Here is a 16,288-nt window from a genome sequence, read left to right as displayed (position 1 = left end):
CTTAAACAGTAAGAGTAATATTTCCTATCTTAAATAAGGATTTGATGTTGATAGAGGTTTTTCTTGTTTTTTGGAGGCTATAGGCATGAGAACCTTTGGTCTGTTTTCAGGACAGCTGATATTCTGGATCATGCTGTTGTTTTCGACCTGCCTAATAGCCACCCTATGCGCAGGCTGACTGCATTAAAAACTAATGCCTTTAAACCTATATATTGTTAAGAGTCATGTAAAACACCTGCTAAACAAAATAAAGTTCCATTGGTAATCATCATTGCTGGGGTATATTTCCAATTCTCTTAATTAAAAAAATAACAATGTGAGACAACTGTCCCCTCCGTTTGTTTGCAATATCTAGACAATCATTCACTTTTTGATTCGAGTGGTTTGTGCGCGCCTCCCACGAGGGGGTGCTTTTCCAGGTGGGGGTTCATCTAAGGACACAACACCGGAAATCACAACTATGTAACTCCTCCCTCTCTCCTATCTAACCAATCATCGTTCCTCTCCTATCAAACCAATCATCGTTTGTGCGGCTCTGCAGTTTGACTACGCGTATTTACGCGCAGGTACGCGCTTCGAGATTTTTGAGCTGGTGCACGTAGCCTGTGCGGCGTTCGCGGACCCTACGCAGACGCCTGCATTGAAGCAGACACCAGGCTTAATGAAGCTAATTGTCCTGCCAATGTTTACAGTTTCACGATGGCCCAAATGCCTCCGTATTCATGGACGTCTAAAAGTTGTAGGTAGCCTATGTGGAGTAAACAAATTATGTTAATGTAGTGTGTCTACACTTGACCTTTATAGTTAAGGCTATTTTCAGACTAGCGTCAATAAAAACTATAAACCTCAACTTTCGTCCTTCCACTTTTCATGCAGACTGATCCGACAACCAGGGCGATCTTCCTATCCAGATAGATCCAGATGCTAGAATGCACGCGCAGTGAACTCTACTCTCATCAGTTTCACTGGGAAGACTTCCGGTGTGTGTCATGGCGGCGGCATGGTAAAGCCTGTTTTAAGGGGAAAATAACCAACCCGTTCTGTCGTTACCCGACAGCGGTTTGGAATCGGTTTAAGTTCTTATTGGACAGGGACGTGCAATACATATTGGAATTCCAATAACTCATTCGCAGTTTCCGCCCGGCCATGGCGGCACATAAACCAGTGGAATGGGTCCAGGCCGTGATTAATAGATTCGATGAGCAGGTAAGCTGAACACTGGCCGGCTAGCTAACTTGGATGAAGCGTATTGCTTGCAATTGTAACAACTGACTTTTAAATCGTATGACTCTTCAAGCACGTGAATCCCAGTTTGTCTTTCATTTCAAACTACTGTCTTGAGACGATGCACGCTTGTTTGCAAACAATGCAGAAACAGTTCTAGCAGTTAGCAGATTGGTAGGATAACCGTCCTGTCGTATTTACATTAGTATCATGCAAAAACAAAAAAATACTGTTGAAATGGGAGAATAAGCACCGCACCATACTTTTGCTGGTTAGTTTAAACCGACAAGGGATTAAGTGCGTGATAATGTGAAGTGTCACTGACTTCCTTTGCTGTGTTGTACTAGCCAACTATAGCTAACCAGACTCTGTCAACAATCGAGGCGTGACTCCAAATCATTTGGCTTGCAAGCTGCAAGACCCTCATAATTCTGTTTATTGTCTTTGAAGCTTCAAAGTAATCACGCATGTGCAAATTACGGGCACAACAAAAAATTATAATTATATTTGCCTTAATATGCAGACCTCAAGCTATGCTGTGTCTTTCAAAAAAAAAAAAACATATTTAAACCTTTAGAAAATGATGTAACATTTCGTGTTGTCATTCGATTTAATGTCTAGAACGCATCCAACTTATTAGTAATGGATAATACAGTTTTACAATAATATTAATGGTTACATGTCATGCAGTATTTCATTAGCCTTTGGACTAGACGGATCTGCGAGCTTATTTGCCATAGTATTTCATGAAATACACTCCCAAATTTGATCCTTTCACGTCTTTGGCCTTCATGAGGCCAGGCCTTTAATAACAAGCTACATGTTTTGTATCTTTTCTACTAACTCGAGACATAGGCTATGTACTGATCTTTCTGTTGTGGGAGACCCTGCTCTTTTTCAGCATTAACTGATGACCACACGGTGTCAAGTACTGACCATTCTGCAGTTTTGAGCTTTGTAGGTAACTGTTTAGTGAAGAGTATACGAATGGGTTTGACAGCCTGTAAAAAACACAATATGATTGCAATAAAATTGTTTTTTTGTTGAATCATTGATGCACTGTGACTAATGAAGAAAATGATCCTTGCTCATTGTCACTTACTGCTGTTTTGGCACAAGTTTAATTAACATATTTTCAGCCACTGAAGATTCATTTTTTTTCTTAACCTGACTTGGGACATCCTCTTCACTGTTTGGCAAGTGACCAGAGACTAATACATCGATGCAATAGCTCAAGTCTTTTTGCACAAAAATCTCTCCCCCATTCCTACCCAAACTTTGTCAAAAGCTTCAATTCTACAGTGTTGATTTCTCCCACAACACTACTTCTAATGCAAAACCTTGGCACCTGTTTCTGTTAAATAGTCCATTGTATCCTCCTGTCTTTTGAAAGGAAATATCTGCACACTCTTAGCCGGGCATTGGTCATTAGTTTCAACCACCAAGTGGCAATTTTATCCAGGATAAGCAGCTTGGCTCAGATTGGAACATTACAGTTAAATGAAAGTGTACTTATCCACCTCTCATGTTAAGCTCATTTAGTTGGAAACCCACTGAAGGGGCTTGTATTGGTTTGTCAATAGGGTGCAAATGGTGCTCAGAATTAAATTGTCTGTCTATGGATACTGGTAATTCCATCCTCAAATTCTCAGTTGTGTCAGGAAATGAAGCCTCCTGCTTCTGCTTACATTTTCACTTTTGTAGTAATTGTTGTCATGCCAGACCTTTTCAGTGTTTTCTTATTTTCTGACCTGTGTCTTTATAGTTGGGCTTTTGACTGCACACGCTTCCCTCTTGATACCAATGTGCTAAATATAAACAAATATTTATGGGATGGGCTAAAAGAGGGAAATACTTATGTTCCATTAGTACTACTGTCTCAGGCACTGGTGTGTTTTCTAGTTGACACAAACTAGGACTCCACAGTGCTGGCCAAGTTCACAGGGGCCCCTCTTACCCACGTCATCTAGACTTACTGGCCCCATCATGTGTGTGGTAGCCAAGTGTATGTGGGATATTTGCTGCCTGGTGTACAGGTGCTTAGGGTTGTGGGGAGAGAGGGAATGGTTATAGTACAGGACTTCTTTGTTCTCTAACTGCAGGAGGCCTGGTCCTCACTCCCCAGTCTGATAATGGTTTGGAGTCCAACAAGGTGTGGCATTGTCTCTGACTCTCAGGCACTTCGTATAGTGTGTTTTGTGTGGGATGTTGGGTTGGGCAATGGACTCAACACATCTTAAAGAGATGCAGACAAACTTGTATTTGCGTCGACTGCCATTCTCTTAACTTAAAACTATTTAGCTTAATTGTACTCATTAATAACTTTTCTCTTTCTGACTGGATTCTTGGCAAGATCCTAGTCTGAGCTGACTCAAATGTTCTCTCTGTGTCCCTTTTCTCCAGCTTCCCATCAAAACAGGGAACATCCAAAACACCCACACCAGAGTCAGCACAGAGCACAACAAGGAATGCCTGATCAACATTTCAAAGTACAAGTTCTCTCTTGTCATCAGTGGCCTCACCAACATTCTAAAAAATGTCAACAACATGGTAATATATATCTTATATATTTTGAGTTGTTACAATATACAGGCCGATTTATAAAAAATGTGGACCATTACTGCAGTGCTCTGTATAGTGTCCAAGTCATTTTGCAGCTGAAGTGTCATTTTTAATGTGTGTACTACTGAAAGAAAAGATGCTGTAGATGACTTTAGAAGACAGCTGATTTATATAGACAATATATAAACAATGCTTCTCATCACAAAGGGTCCTTATTTTGTGCTAGTTCACATGCCTCGTCTCTAATACACAAGGGTTGTGAGAATGAATAAATCTCTTCTTTTTCTTCGATCTTTCTCCAGAGGATATTTGGCGAGACGGCTGAGAAGAACCTGTACCTCTCTCAGCTGATCATACTGGACACACTGAAGAAGTGCCTGGCAGGGGTGAGGACTGCCAACAGATTTTGCTCTTGTAATAAACCCTAAAGAGAATGTGTTATTACAAATATGCACTCCTTCTGTACTATGTTAATGTGCTAGTGTCCTGTCCACTCAGTTAGATGCAGCTGGTCTTTTCCGTCATATTATTCCTGCCATCATATGTTAACTTTCATGTCCATACTATACCTACAGACTGCAACCTTTTGTCTGTAGAGAGGGTACCTTCCCATAAAACTAAGCTTAAAAACTCTAAACGCACTGTCCACAACTCACCAACCTCTTGAAAGTGCTAGAAAACAGAAGTCTGGTGATAGTCTTGTGACAGACAGAGACTTCTGGTAATGCACTTAACCCACCGTCACTCACGCTCCCCCTCACTCCACTGAAACGCGCCTCGAAGACCCCTCGGTAAAAGATTACAATTGCAGGTGTTTCCTCTGCTTGAGTTAGGGCTTTCCAGCCTCCAGATCCTCCAATGGGGATCATCTGGAGTTTCCTGTATTGGCTTTTCGTTAGAACCTGCCATCAGATGGATGCCAGCTGCTCTCGTCCTGGACGTGGGCTTTCACCTAAATATCTCCCCTTTCTTTGGTCAATGTAGTTTTCTCTTTACCCCCCCCCCCCCCCCCCCCCACACACACACACACACACACAATAATTTTGTCTCAATTGTGAGGATTGATGTCATCCTCTTGAAATTGGACGCTGATATACGGTATTTATCTCAGTATGTGAATTTGCTCATGATAGAAAAATGTTACTGGGGGTATAGAGATGTGGCATTTTCACACTTCACTTTATTGCCATCAATCTATAGCTGTTCAGTATGTGGAAGGTGAGAGAGAAATCTTAAAGGCATCAGAGCTCACTGATTTTTTTATTTATTGACACCTTCTTACAGTGTTTCGTTTCACTTCTATATTATAACATGTGTATTTAATTACATGTGTTTCTCTCTTAATTCCTGTGTTTGTCTCTCCACTGTTTCTGAACAGCAATCTAAGGACTGTCTGCGTCTGGACGAGGCAATGCTGGTAAAGCAACTCCTCCCAGAGATTTGCCACTTCATCCACACGTACCGCGAGGGCCACCAGCACGCCACAGAGCTGCGTAACTCCGCCTCTGGGGTGCTGTTCTCCCTGAGCTGCAACCACTTCAACGCTGTCTTCAGCCGTATCTCAACCAGGTAGCCAACTCTTAGCTATTCAAGGAAGAAGAAGAAGAAAAAAAGGGAGGAAGTCACTTTAATGTGTTCACCTGTCTTTGTTGTCATGGAAAGGTTGTCAGAACATAAATACAGTTTCAGCACACAAATGCTTTTCGGCCATGCTTTCCTCCATTGTAGAGCTCATGTCAGCCTCATGCCATTGTCTTTGTATCTCTCTGTCTGCGACATCCTGTTAGCGTTACATGGGGGAAAGAATTATGTCTATACCATCTTTACTTACAGGAAGCTACTTCTTTTTAAATCCTTTTTATTCCTACGTCCCCACAGGAGTTGTTTCAGATTTTTAAACCCTAATCAAGCATATTCTGTCATTTTTTGGATTAGCGGTAACTGCTATTTCTAGGATTCATCCTGTCTCCCTCCTTTGATCTTAGACTTCAGGAGCTGACGGTGTGCTCAGAAGACACAGTGGATGTCCATGACATAGAGCTCATGCAGTACATCAATGTGGACTGCTCCAAGCTCAAAAGACTGCTTCAAGGTAGCTGCACTCTCACATAGCACTTACACAGCACATGCTCCTGATTAAAGATGCATGTATGGTGCTTGTTTAACAGTTAATTGAAACATTGGCCCAGTTTCCCAGACATGGATTAAGCCTAGTCCTAGACTCAAAACTTTTTCAATGGAGAACTTCATAGAATTCTCTTGCTTTAGGCAAGGCAAAATTCTTGTCTGGGAAATTGGTCCTTAGTATTTCTTGATGAAGTATTGGTAATTGTGCTGGTAGTATGCTTTAAAGACATATGTCTATTTTTTGTCTTGCTGTATTCCAGAAACTGTTCTAAAATTCAAAGCCCTCAAGAAACCTGCACAACTTGCCGTCATTAACAGTTTAGAAAAGGTAAAGGGAAGACCAACATCTGTGGTGTTATATTTTTACCATGTAATTTTTACTGACGCCTGCTGGGGAGATATGTATTCCCTTTGTTGATGTCAGTTGGACAGGGCTACTTGAAAGTTAACCCTAACCCTTTATTGAACAAGCTTTCAAACAAGATTTAATTCATCTATTTTGGTTTTGATTTAGACAAATCATGACTGTCAGGCTTTATGCCTCCTATAAATTACACAAAGTGTTTTTAAAACAATTCAGAATCTACAGAGTTCTTTCTTTTACATAAAACCTTACTCGGTCACATGCTTTTAGACATTAATGCTTCCATCTGTCCCTAAAAAGGAAGTCCCTTTTTAATGGTTATTATGTAACGTTGTTATTTGTTGTATTAAAACTGTGAGGTCTGTGTGTTCCTTCAGGCTTTCTGGAACTGGGTAGAGAACTACCCTGACGAGTTCACAAGACTTTATCAAAGACCACAGACAGACATGGCTGGTGAGTACCGGCCCATATATAATCATGGATCTGTATTGTTAACCACATTACGGAACAAAAAGTACGGCGTATATGTGGTTGTACCCTTTCCCGGAACATACAGCAGCTGACTGTATTGAGTAGCTGAAATGATTATTTCTAACCCTTACCCCCCCACCCCGCTACAGATGCTGCAGAGAAGCTCTTTGACCTCGTTGACAGCTTTGCAGAAAGTGCCAAGAGGAAGGCGGCAGTGTGGCCCCTGCAGATTATCCTCCTCGTCCTCTGTCCCGAGATCACACAGACCATCTCCAGAGAGGTGGTGGAAGAGAGCAAGGCCAATAAAGTGAGAGAATATATAGACATGGGCATTCAGAGACCACACGTCCTTGTTTTTAGAGTCCATCCTCACCTCTTCAGTTATGACTCACTCACTTACTTATCAATAAATTATACTCTACTCTCTATTCTCACTCAGACACACACACACCAGCAAAAAAACTCCACTTGGCTGTTGATATAAAATCAGTTATCTAGTCAAGTTACATTTATTGGAATGCTGACTCTGACTGGTTCTGTTCCCTCCAACAGAAGCTGTTCATGGACAGCTTACGGAAGGCTCTAGCCGGTCAGGGTGGCAGCAAGCAACTGACGGAAAGTGCGGCCATCGCTTGTGTCAAACTTTGCAAGGCCTCCACCTACATCAACTGGGAAGATCATTCTGTCATCTTCGTCTTGGTGCAGTCCATCGTGGTGGACCTCAAGGTCAGAGCAACACTCCAGTGCCCTCCAGGCAACACAAGCACTGCGCTCCAGACCTTTCCCTAGCGAGGAGTCTTTGTGTGTCTGTGCAAGTTTTATAGTGGGATTTTTGTGGAACAATTAGCTAGAGATGGCAGGAATTCCTATGATTCCAGGAATCTGTCTTTATATGTCACGGATATCTTCATTATTGACTGCATCATGGGCACTACACTTGTTAATCTAATTATGTTAATGATTTTGAATGTAATGTGTGCCAATGGAAAATGGACAAGTATGATATTTGTATATATTTGTTGAATTTGACCATCTGTTATTTTCAAATACGCAAGTTTCCATGTATGTGCATTTAACATGACTTGGTGTTGTGTTGAGGTCACGTGTCTCCCCTGTCCCATCAGGCCTTGCTCTTCAACCCAGCAAAGCCTTTCTCGCGGGGGGCGGGCAGCCAGAGCGCCGACGTGGACCTCATGATTGACTGCTTTGTATCCTGTTTCCGTATCAACCCCCACAACAACCAGCACTTTAAGGTAGACCTCTGCCTCCAACACTTAGCTCTATTTCCAGCAAATGCCACAAAGAAAATACACCCTGATGGCTGTTCCACATGCACCATCTGTGTTTGCTGTGCACCAACTGGAACAAACTTCTTCACAGGTCTGTTTGGTCTCCTCCTCCCCCTCCACCTTTCACTTCGTCCTGGTCAACTCTCTGCACAGGATCATCAACAATGTAATTGTGGATTTATTTATCTTTTAATAGACAGAAAAACGCTACATAAACAACAACTTTGTAAAATATTGATTATGTACTATAACCATAATGGAATTAATTTGTTCATGTCAGAACAGTACTTAATCCTCTTTTATCACATATAAATATATCTAAATATATTTTTCCACCTGTTTTCTAATTTTCCCCTCAGTCCAACCTGGATTGGTGGCCGATGATAGACGCTGTGTACTGCTATTCTGGAGAACTGAGATGCATGTTTTCAGAGACTCTGAGCAAAGTGACACAAGGCCCCAACACACACGCACCGGTACGACACACACACACACCCTGTTGGCTTCTTTTGAAAATGTCTAGCTCTTCTAAAAAGTTACTTTCGGTCTCCCCCTGTGACAGAGTCTGACGTTTAAGGACAGGATGACCACCAGCCTTAAGTTCAAAGAGAAAGCCACAGAGCTGGACACACGCAGTTACAAGTGCCTCCTTCTCGCCCTGGTCAAGCTGATCCACGCCGACCCCAAACTGATGCTGCATGTGAGTCTGCTGGAATTAAAACATCTTGATATTCTCCTTAGTACTGGATGGTCTCCCCACCCATCCCCAATTCCATTGCATGCTTTTAAAATCCTTTTTGGAATGATTCAATTTACCACCAACTGATAAAGCTTAGAGTTGAGCGTTTCATCAGGAATCTTAGTCCAGATCTGAGTCCTATTCTCTCATATCAGTATTGGGCTGGAATAAGAAGGAATCAGAAATACAAACAGAGCTTGTTTGCACCTTTTCATGTCTACTCTGTCAACATCTCTAAAGCTGTTTATTCTATAATGTTTAAATGCTCGGATTAACAACTTACTAATTAATTTAAATCATACAAGGCTGTGCTAGTGCTGATGCTCAAGTCATATTTCATGTGTGAAAATTGACCCATTCCTTGGAAGGTGTTCTAGAAGGGAATTATTTTAATTCTGTTTGACATTAATGGCTAGGATTACTGTGTGTGTGTTTGTGCTCGTGTGTCTGCTGTAGAACCCAGGGAAGCAGGCTCAGGAGATCCAGAGCAGCTCTGTGGAGCTCATCACTGGCCTTGTGCAGCTGGTGCCCTTTGCCAACACGGCCCAGCTCTCCCAGGAGGCCATGGAGGTCAGACATCCACTCTTTATTTCTACTCTTACTCTTTCTGTCTTTTATATGCCTAGCCCTATGCTTAGTCAGTTTCTCCTGTTGGCGTTACTCATTTTTGTTGAGACGGGGACAAATGCTTGAAAGAGAGGAAAAAAAAAGAAAACGTGGCTCTCTCTACCTCTGTTTCTCATCACCCATTTTTTCATCCTTTCCTTTTTTCTTTGTTCTTCACTTCTTCTGTCCCTCCTCTTTTGTTTCCTCAGGCTCTGCTAGTCCTCCACCAGCCAGACACCATTGAGCTGTGGAACCCTGATGCCCCAATTGAAACCTTCTGGGACATCAGGTACAAGCAGATTACCTCCGCTTGTCTCGTTCACTTGGGAAGCTCCACCTTGTAAAAAAGCATTGAGAACACACTGTATTACGCATTTTAAGTCAGTGTTCAATGAACCTTAAAGACTGTCTCAAATGTATAAATGGCATTCATAAAATAATTCAACATGAGTTGATATAATTGATGCAGCATTCTTGAGATACTGGCTGATATAAAAGCTTCTGACACTTGGGCGTCAACTCTGGGCATCCTTGTAGCTCCCAGGTGCTGTCTACCATCTGCGATAAGCTGATTAGTCACCAGCTAGTCAACAGCACTGAGGTGCTGAAATGGCTGAGGGAGATCTTGATCCGCAGGAACAAATTCCTCCTCAAGAACAAGGTGGGTACTCCTAACCAAGTCTGTCTCGTTTTGGGTGAGACCTTTTTCACAATGAGGACGAGTTTTCTGTGCATGTCACTGTTCTGACAGTTGTTTTCAGATTAATTATTCCCAAAGGTGTTGGCACTACAAATCAACTTGTTGGCAGGTGCAAAATGTTTGTCTCTAGGTTTAAAAATTGTACATTGTACATGGGTATTATTTTGTTCAGGAGTGTGCCACCCATGGCAGTTGCATTCCTATCTGCCGGAGGGCCCAAACCAAGCTGGAGGTGTGCCTCTACCTGTTCCTCTGGAGCCCTGACGCAGAGGCAGTGCTGGTGGCCATGTCCTGCTTCCGTCACCTCTGTGAGGAAGCTGACATCCGCTGCTCTGCAGACGAAGTGCCAGTTCAGACCATCCTCCCCAACTACGCCACCTTCTGCGAGTTTGCCTCGGTCAGCAACATGATGGCGACCAGTAAGCTGTTTTCATTTTAAATTGATGCATTTTCTTGTGTTTCGGAGGTGTAGTCCACATGATCCTGCGGTAAAGTGTTTTCCAAATAGACACCTAGATTATAATTCCTAGTTCCTAATCCAACTCGGGTATCTCAGAAAAGACTATTGATGACATGTACAGTCACTGTTATATTCAGTGTAGTATCCTGTAAAGGTTAGTAGATACAAATATACACTAAAGTATAGAAAAACATTGTACAGTCACTGTTATATTCAGTGTAGTATCCTGTGAAGGTTAATAAATACAAATATACACTAAAGTATAGATAAACATTGTACCTTTACTGTGTTCTTTTCAAGGCCGCTCCACCCTACAGAAGAGAGTGATGGCCTTGCTGAGGAGGATCGAACACCCCACCCCTGGAAACACTAAGGTACATATTCTACCATGTTCTTGATACAGTACACACAGTTCAGTTACATTGAGATTTGGTGAATCATCGATTGTCGTTTAGATTCTTTGTTTTGTTTGTTGAGTTCCAGTTCTGTTGACATGTTCTATCCCCAGGCATGGGAAGACACGCATGCCAAATGGGAGCAGGCCACCAAGCAGATTCTGAACTTGCCAAAAAACAAAGTGGAGGATGGTCAGGTAAGAATGCTTTTAGGTTCCTCATTTACCGACACTATGGACTTGATGTTCACCTTCATTTGACATCTATACAGTTTGCATAGAAAGGATGTTTTTCTCGTCTTTTTTCATGCTGGTCTTGACCTTAAACCTACACAGACATGCTCTCCTATTTTCAGACCAAGGTTACTGTCTTCTAAAGCTGGTCTTTGTTCTTTTTGTCTCTTCCTCTCACTCAGGAGTGGATCAACATGACCGGCTTCCTGTGTGCCCTGGGTGGGGTGTGTCTCCAGCAACACAACACCCCTGGTCCAGTCACCTACAGCCCACCGATGGGCCCCATGACAGAGCGCAAACACTCCATGATCTCCGTGATGTCCTGCGAGGTGTCTGCAAACTTCGCCGCCTCTTCCGCCTCCTCCAATGAAACGCCTCTGAGCAGCTTCCTGGACCGCCTCCTGGCGCTGTTGGTGTGTGGGCACGAGCGGGTCGGCCTGCACGTGCGGACCAACGTCAAAGATCTGCTGGGTCTGGAGCTCAGCCCGGCGCTCTACCCCATGCTCTTCAACAAGCTCAAGAACAGCATTGGGAGGTTCTTTGACACGCAGGGCCTGGTGAGTGGCACTAGGGGGCGCCTTCCCATCCATCTTTAGTTTTTCTGTAGCATACAACCATACAACCTGTACAGCATTTTAGAGAACAGGCATAGTATTTATGTCGGTTAAACATGTAAAGACTGAAATCTGTCTAATTTGATTTGTTCTTGGCCTGCTTATTACATTTTAAACTGTGTTTTAAGATTAACGAGAGTTTAGGATAAATCGAAGATTCACTGCTTAAATTGACCCTATAGTAGTATTCAAGTGAGATGGGTTTTTGCGCTCACAGGTCCCCATCAACGACACCAACACCCAGTTTGTGGAACAGACCATCGCCATCCTGAAGAACCTTCTGGACAACTACACAGAGGGCAGCTCTGAACACCTGGGCCAGGCCAGCATAGAGACCATGATGCTCAATCTAGTTAGGTAGGAGCTCACACACACACCTGGGGTCTGAAAGCCAGTTATCTAATTGGTTGTACTGGACTGATTTGAGGGGTTAAATCTGAAATTAACTTTGTGTTTGCTTTTCCCAGGTATGTGCGTATCCTTGGCAACATGGTGCACGCCATCCAGATAAAGACCAACCTGTGCCAGCTAGTGGAGGTGATGATGGAGAGACGAGACGACCTGTCCTTCTGCCAGGAGATGAAGTTCAGGTAAGACAGGTAGTGCCATGTACCAGACCGTGAGACAGGTAGTGCCATGTACCAGACCGTGAGACAGGTAGTGCCATGTACCAGACCGTGAGACAGGTAGTGCCATGTACCAGACTGTGAGACAGGTAGTGCCATGTACCAGACCGTGAGACAGGTAGTGCCATGTACCAGACCGGAGATGGACTAAGCCATCTTACCCAGGTCCCAGGTATCTTGGACCTCTCAAGAGCGTCATCTACAGAATATGAAGAAGTTTAGGAAAACATGTCACATGATAACCTAAGATTTTTTACACTTATTTTACTCACAAATAATATTTTCTTGCCTGATTGTCAGTGCTATTTTGTAAGGGTGGGCAAAAAGATTTTTCAATGCACCGTGATTCTCTCTGGATCGATTATAGATTGATGCGGAAATAATCAATAATCGGACTTTTAAAACTTTATTTCGTCAGTAATCGTTTTATAATCGAATTGTACACCTCTGAATTGTAATTGAATCACAAGATACCTTGTGATTCCCACCCCTACTGACAAGTTTTAGAATTGTTTTAATGTATTTCACAAATGTGTAGATTTAATTCATGGATGACATCATATACATGACCAATGATGTGTTGGAGTTGTTAAACATTAGCAAGCATTGTTGTGGATCTCCTCCCAGGAATAAGATGGTGGAGTACTTGACAGACTGGGTGATGGGAACTTCTAACCATGCTGCAGATGATGGGATCAAATGCCTAACCAGGTACGGGCTGGAACCTTTCACCTGCCGAGCCAAACCCATTTATGTTGTATTAAATATCAGGAAATGGGATTCACGTAATTTATGGAATAGATCAGGTTCGTAACCTAAATATTAAAATGAAAAAAGTTTGCAAATGAGGATGCACTGAGGTAGGGGTGTGAGTGGGTGTGTGGAGGTGTTGTTCCCTGTGTCTACGTGTTTCTATGGGTGTTTGTTGTGCAGGGACCTGGACCAGGCCAGTATGGAGGCAGTGGTGTCTTTGTTGGCAGGGCTGCCTCTCCAGCCAGAAGAAGGAGATGGTGTTGAACTGATGGAGGCCAAGTCCCAACTATTCCTCAAGTCAGTACACCTTCTACCCTTCCTGTTCCTCGTCCACTTCCTCCCTTTCTGACTCCTCAGTGTTTCCCACACATAGACTCATTTGTGGCGGTGCGCCACAGAGTCAACACTGGTCGTCACATATATATATTTTTTTAACACTATTTAGGTTAAAACACGCAGAGTATTAGTTCAGCTGCATTTCCTTTCCCTGCTCTCCCTCCGTCTCTCTGTCACTCATATGTCTTTCTCACATACACACAGTCACAACGTCAGCACACGTTAGCAACGATGCATACATACGCCGTTTTAGTAACACAGACAGCTATATCAGCGAGCCTTCAGCATTAGTGCCGTAGCTAAAGGTCTAGGAATGTTAAGGCTACTTTTCGTTAGGTACCTATGAACATGTCTTAATCGAAGGTTCCCCTTCGCTCTTTTGGTGAGAAGTCTCAGGGGCTAGCTACTTACCCGGCGTCATGGAGCCGACCAGTTAAATAGTTATTTATCACTTGCGTTGCTACCTGCATGTGCAGAAATGATTTGTTAGTCGTTGATTTTGTGAAGGTGTGAATCATTTTGGATTCATATTTAATATACTAAAGTTCAGTGTAATGAATTATTAACAAAGGAATTATTTTGAACCCCCCCGCCACAAATAGCTTTCTAATCTGTGGGAAACACTGCTCCTTGATTTGTGTCCACTTTGACCCCACTTGTCAACTTTACAGATAATAAACAAATAACACGGAGACAGAGTTTTCCATTTTACTTACAGGCCTTGAAAATGATCTTAACCAAGAGACAGAAGGCCATATCATCTGGATGGATGCCAATGTTGATAACTGTAAACATACAAACATGCTTGTCCTGTCACATCCAGATACTTCACATTGTTTATGAACCTGCTGAACGACTGCAGCGAGGTTGAGGACGAGGGCCAGCCCGTGGGCGGCAGGAAGAGGGGCATGTCCCGGCGTCTGGCTTCCCTGCGCCACTGCACGGTGCTCGCCATGTCCAACCTGCTCAACGCCAACGTGGACAGCGGCCTCATGCATTCCATAGGTGGGCAGCTGCACGAGTGTTCTATGTCAAAATGCCAGGGCTTCTGTGTTTCACAATAGCTATGGAGGCAAAGCCCATGTTTGAAGGCTTCTTAAATATGGTTCCCAGCCACCTTCTTACACACGCACACGTTCCTCCTCTTGCTCCCTTTATCTCTCTTAGGTCTGGGCTACCATAAGGATCTGCAGACCCGGGCCACCTTCATGGAGGTGCTCACCAAGATCCTGCAGCAGGGGACGGAGTTTGACACTCTGGCCGAGACGGTGCTGGCTGACCGCTTCGAGAGGCTGGTGGAGCTGGTCACCATGATGGGTGACCAGGGCGAGCTGCCCATCGCCATGGCACTGGCCAACGTGGTGCCCGGTTCCCAGTGGGTACGTACACTACCATGCCTTAACGATCTGTCTCGCGCGTCAGCCGTGCCTACAACACGATGGCACCGTGTTGTTTGCTCATGTGTTTTATTTGTCGCATGTTTTCTAGGACGAGCTGGCGCGCGTGCTGGTGACGCTGTTTGATTCGCGTCACCTGCTCTACCAGCTGCTGTGGAACATGTTCTCCAAGGAGGTTGAGCTGGCTGACTCCATGCAGACGCTCTTCAGAGGCAACAGCCTGGCCAGCAAAATAATGACCTTCTGTTTCAAGGTAAAGTAACCACAACAACCTATTTGATACATCTCGTCACTGACGTTTGCCGTATTCATATCTAAATACAAGAAGTACTGTAGAGCCTGTGGTTGTTTTTGTATTTATTTTAGTTTTCGTAGATATCCATATGTAGCTACATTGTGAACAATAAAGACCAAGAAGTTTGTAATAAGAGAATGATGAACAATCCAATAAAAAAAGCGTTACAAAATAGCTTATCATTAAAAGCTGCCTAAGACAGTGAAAATGTATTCAGGAGTGTTGAACAAGTCTAACCAGCAGTGTGTCTCCATGGCCAGAATGTGTTCTCATTGCTGTTATGCATAAGATGGAGACTCTCTTACACTCATTTGTTCCTACTCTGTCAGGTATATGGTGCTGTATACCTACAGAAGCTTCTAGAGCCTCTGCTTCGAGGGGTCATCACCACCCCAGAAAACATCAGTTTTGAAGTAGACCCCACTAGGTAGGGTGCCATCCCCCCCAAACCAGTAGTACTGAGCCCTCTCATGCTACATACAACACCGTTTTATAACACACATTCCCCCCCCTCCCCCTCTCTCCCTCCCTTTTCCGTCTCCAGACTAGATCAAGGGGAGAACCTGGAGGAGAACCAGAGGAACCTGCTCCAGATCACAGAACGCTTCTTCCTGGCCATCATCAACTCATCCAGCGAGTTCCCCCCTCAGCTGCGGAGTGTGTGCCACTGTCTGTACCAGGTACGTACCAGACTGAGGCCACAGGACACTGCTCTGGACCTCACCACCCCTCACGCAGACCACAGCCTCAGTGTGTGTGTCCCCTTCCCAGTGTGTCTGTGTGAGGAAGCGCATGTTTGCGTTTATGCCTTACCGCTTTTTAAAACTTGTTTGCCCTCATATGCGGCTAAATGTCAAATGGGACTGATGCCACTGCACTCACTGCTGTTACTTACTCCAGTAAACACACACACACACACACCAGAGTCTACACTAGACTTCTTTTTTGATTGACAATATGGATGTTAATATTCCTGAATTCATATGTACAACAACTACCAGACATGTTTTAAATAGCCATATAATGGCCTACATTTAACATAACAGTAAAAGTTGTCTGCAGAATGCCTCTGTGCAACCTTTCACAAACATTACAAA

The 16,288-nt window shown here is 43.6% G+C and overlaps 1 protein-coding gene across 4 annotated transcripts in view; it reads left to right on the top strand.

The window, feature by feature from the left end:
- The first annotated feature begins 978 nt into the window (after positions 1 to 978).
- Positions 979 to 16,288, top strand: part of nf1a (neurofibromin 1a) — a 50,023-nt gene continuing 34,713 nt past the window's right edge. For all 4 annotated transcript variants that reach the window (XM_084674010.1, XM_084674008.1, XM_084674009.1 and 1 more), the window contains exons 1-29: positions 979 to 1,206; positions 3,628 to 3,774; positions 4,089 to 4,172; positions 5,165 to 5,355; positions 5,772 to 5,878; positions 6,174 to 6,241; positions 6,655 to 6,730; positions 6,898 to 7,055; positions 7,301 to 7,474; positions 7,873 to 8,001; positions 8,129 to 8,203; positions 8,397 to 8,513; positions 8,600 to 8,737; positions 9,233 to 9,346; positions 9,592 to 9,671; positions 9,920 to 10,043; positions 10,255 to 10,501; positions 10,843 to 10,916; positions 11,051 to 11,134; positions 11,353 to 11,727; positions 12,002 to 12,141; positions 12,252 to 12,374; positions 13,038 to 13,121; positions 13,344 to 13,460; positions 14,323 to 14,504; positions 14,667 to 14,878; positions 14,988 to 15,149; positions 15,521 to 15,618; positions 15,736 to 15,871. In XM_084674010.1, coding sequence (XP_084530136.1) covers positions 1,147 to 1,206; positions 3,628 to 3,774; positions 4,089 to 4,172; positions 5,165 to 5,355; positions 5,772 to 5,878; positions 6,174 to 6,241; positions 6,655 to 6,730; positions 6,898 to 7,055; positions 7,301 to 7,474; positions 7,873 to 8,001; positions 8,129 to 8,203; positions 8,397 to 8,513; positions 8,600 to 8,737; positions 9,233 to 9,346; positions 9,592 to 9,671; positions 9,920 to 10,043; positions 10,255 to 10,501; positions 10,843 to 10,916; positions 11,051 to 11,134; positions 11,353 to 11,727; positions 12,002 to 12,141; positions 12,252 to 12,374; positions 13,038 to 13,121; positions 13,344 to 13,460; positions 14,323 to 14,504; positions 14,667 to 14,878; positions 14,988 to 15,149; positions 15,521 to 15,618; positions 15,736 to 15,871 — 3,876 coding nt within the window. In that variant the 5' untranslated portion in view covers positions 979 to 1,146. The remainder of the gene's footprint in view (positions 1,207 to 3,627; positions 3,775 to 4,088; positions 4,173 to 5,164; positions 5,356 to 5,771; positions 5,879 to 6,173; positions 6,242 to 6,654; positions 6,731 to 6,897; positions 7,056 to 7,300; positions 7,475 to 7,872; positions 8,002 to 8,128; positions 8,204 to 8,396; positions 8,514 to 8,599; positions 8,738 to 9,232; positions 9,347 to 9,591; positions 9,672 to 9,919; positions 10,044 to 10,254; positions 10,502 to 10,842; positions 10,917 to 11,050; positions 11,135 to 11,352; positions 11,728 to 12,001; positions 12,142 to 12,251; positions 12,375 to 13,037; positions 13,122 to 13,343; positions 13,461 to 14,322; positions 14,505 to 14,666; positions 14,879 to 14,987; positions 15,150 to 15,520; positions 15,619 to 15,735; positions 15,872 to 16,288) is intronic.

The sequence above is a fragment of the Hypomesus nipponensis genome, chromosome 15 (genome assembly GCF_054491055.1).
Source record: "Hypomesus nipponensis isolate SF chromosome 15, ASM5449105v1, whole genome shotgun sequence".
NCBI classification, from domain to species: domain Eukaryota; kingdom Metazoa; phylum Chordata; class Actinopteri; order Osmeriformes; family Osmeridae; genus Hypomesus; species Hypomesus nipponensis.
The sequence above is the reverse complement of the archived record's forward strand: the minus strand, read 5'-3'. Positions and strand labels throughout refer to the sequence as shown.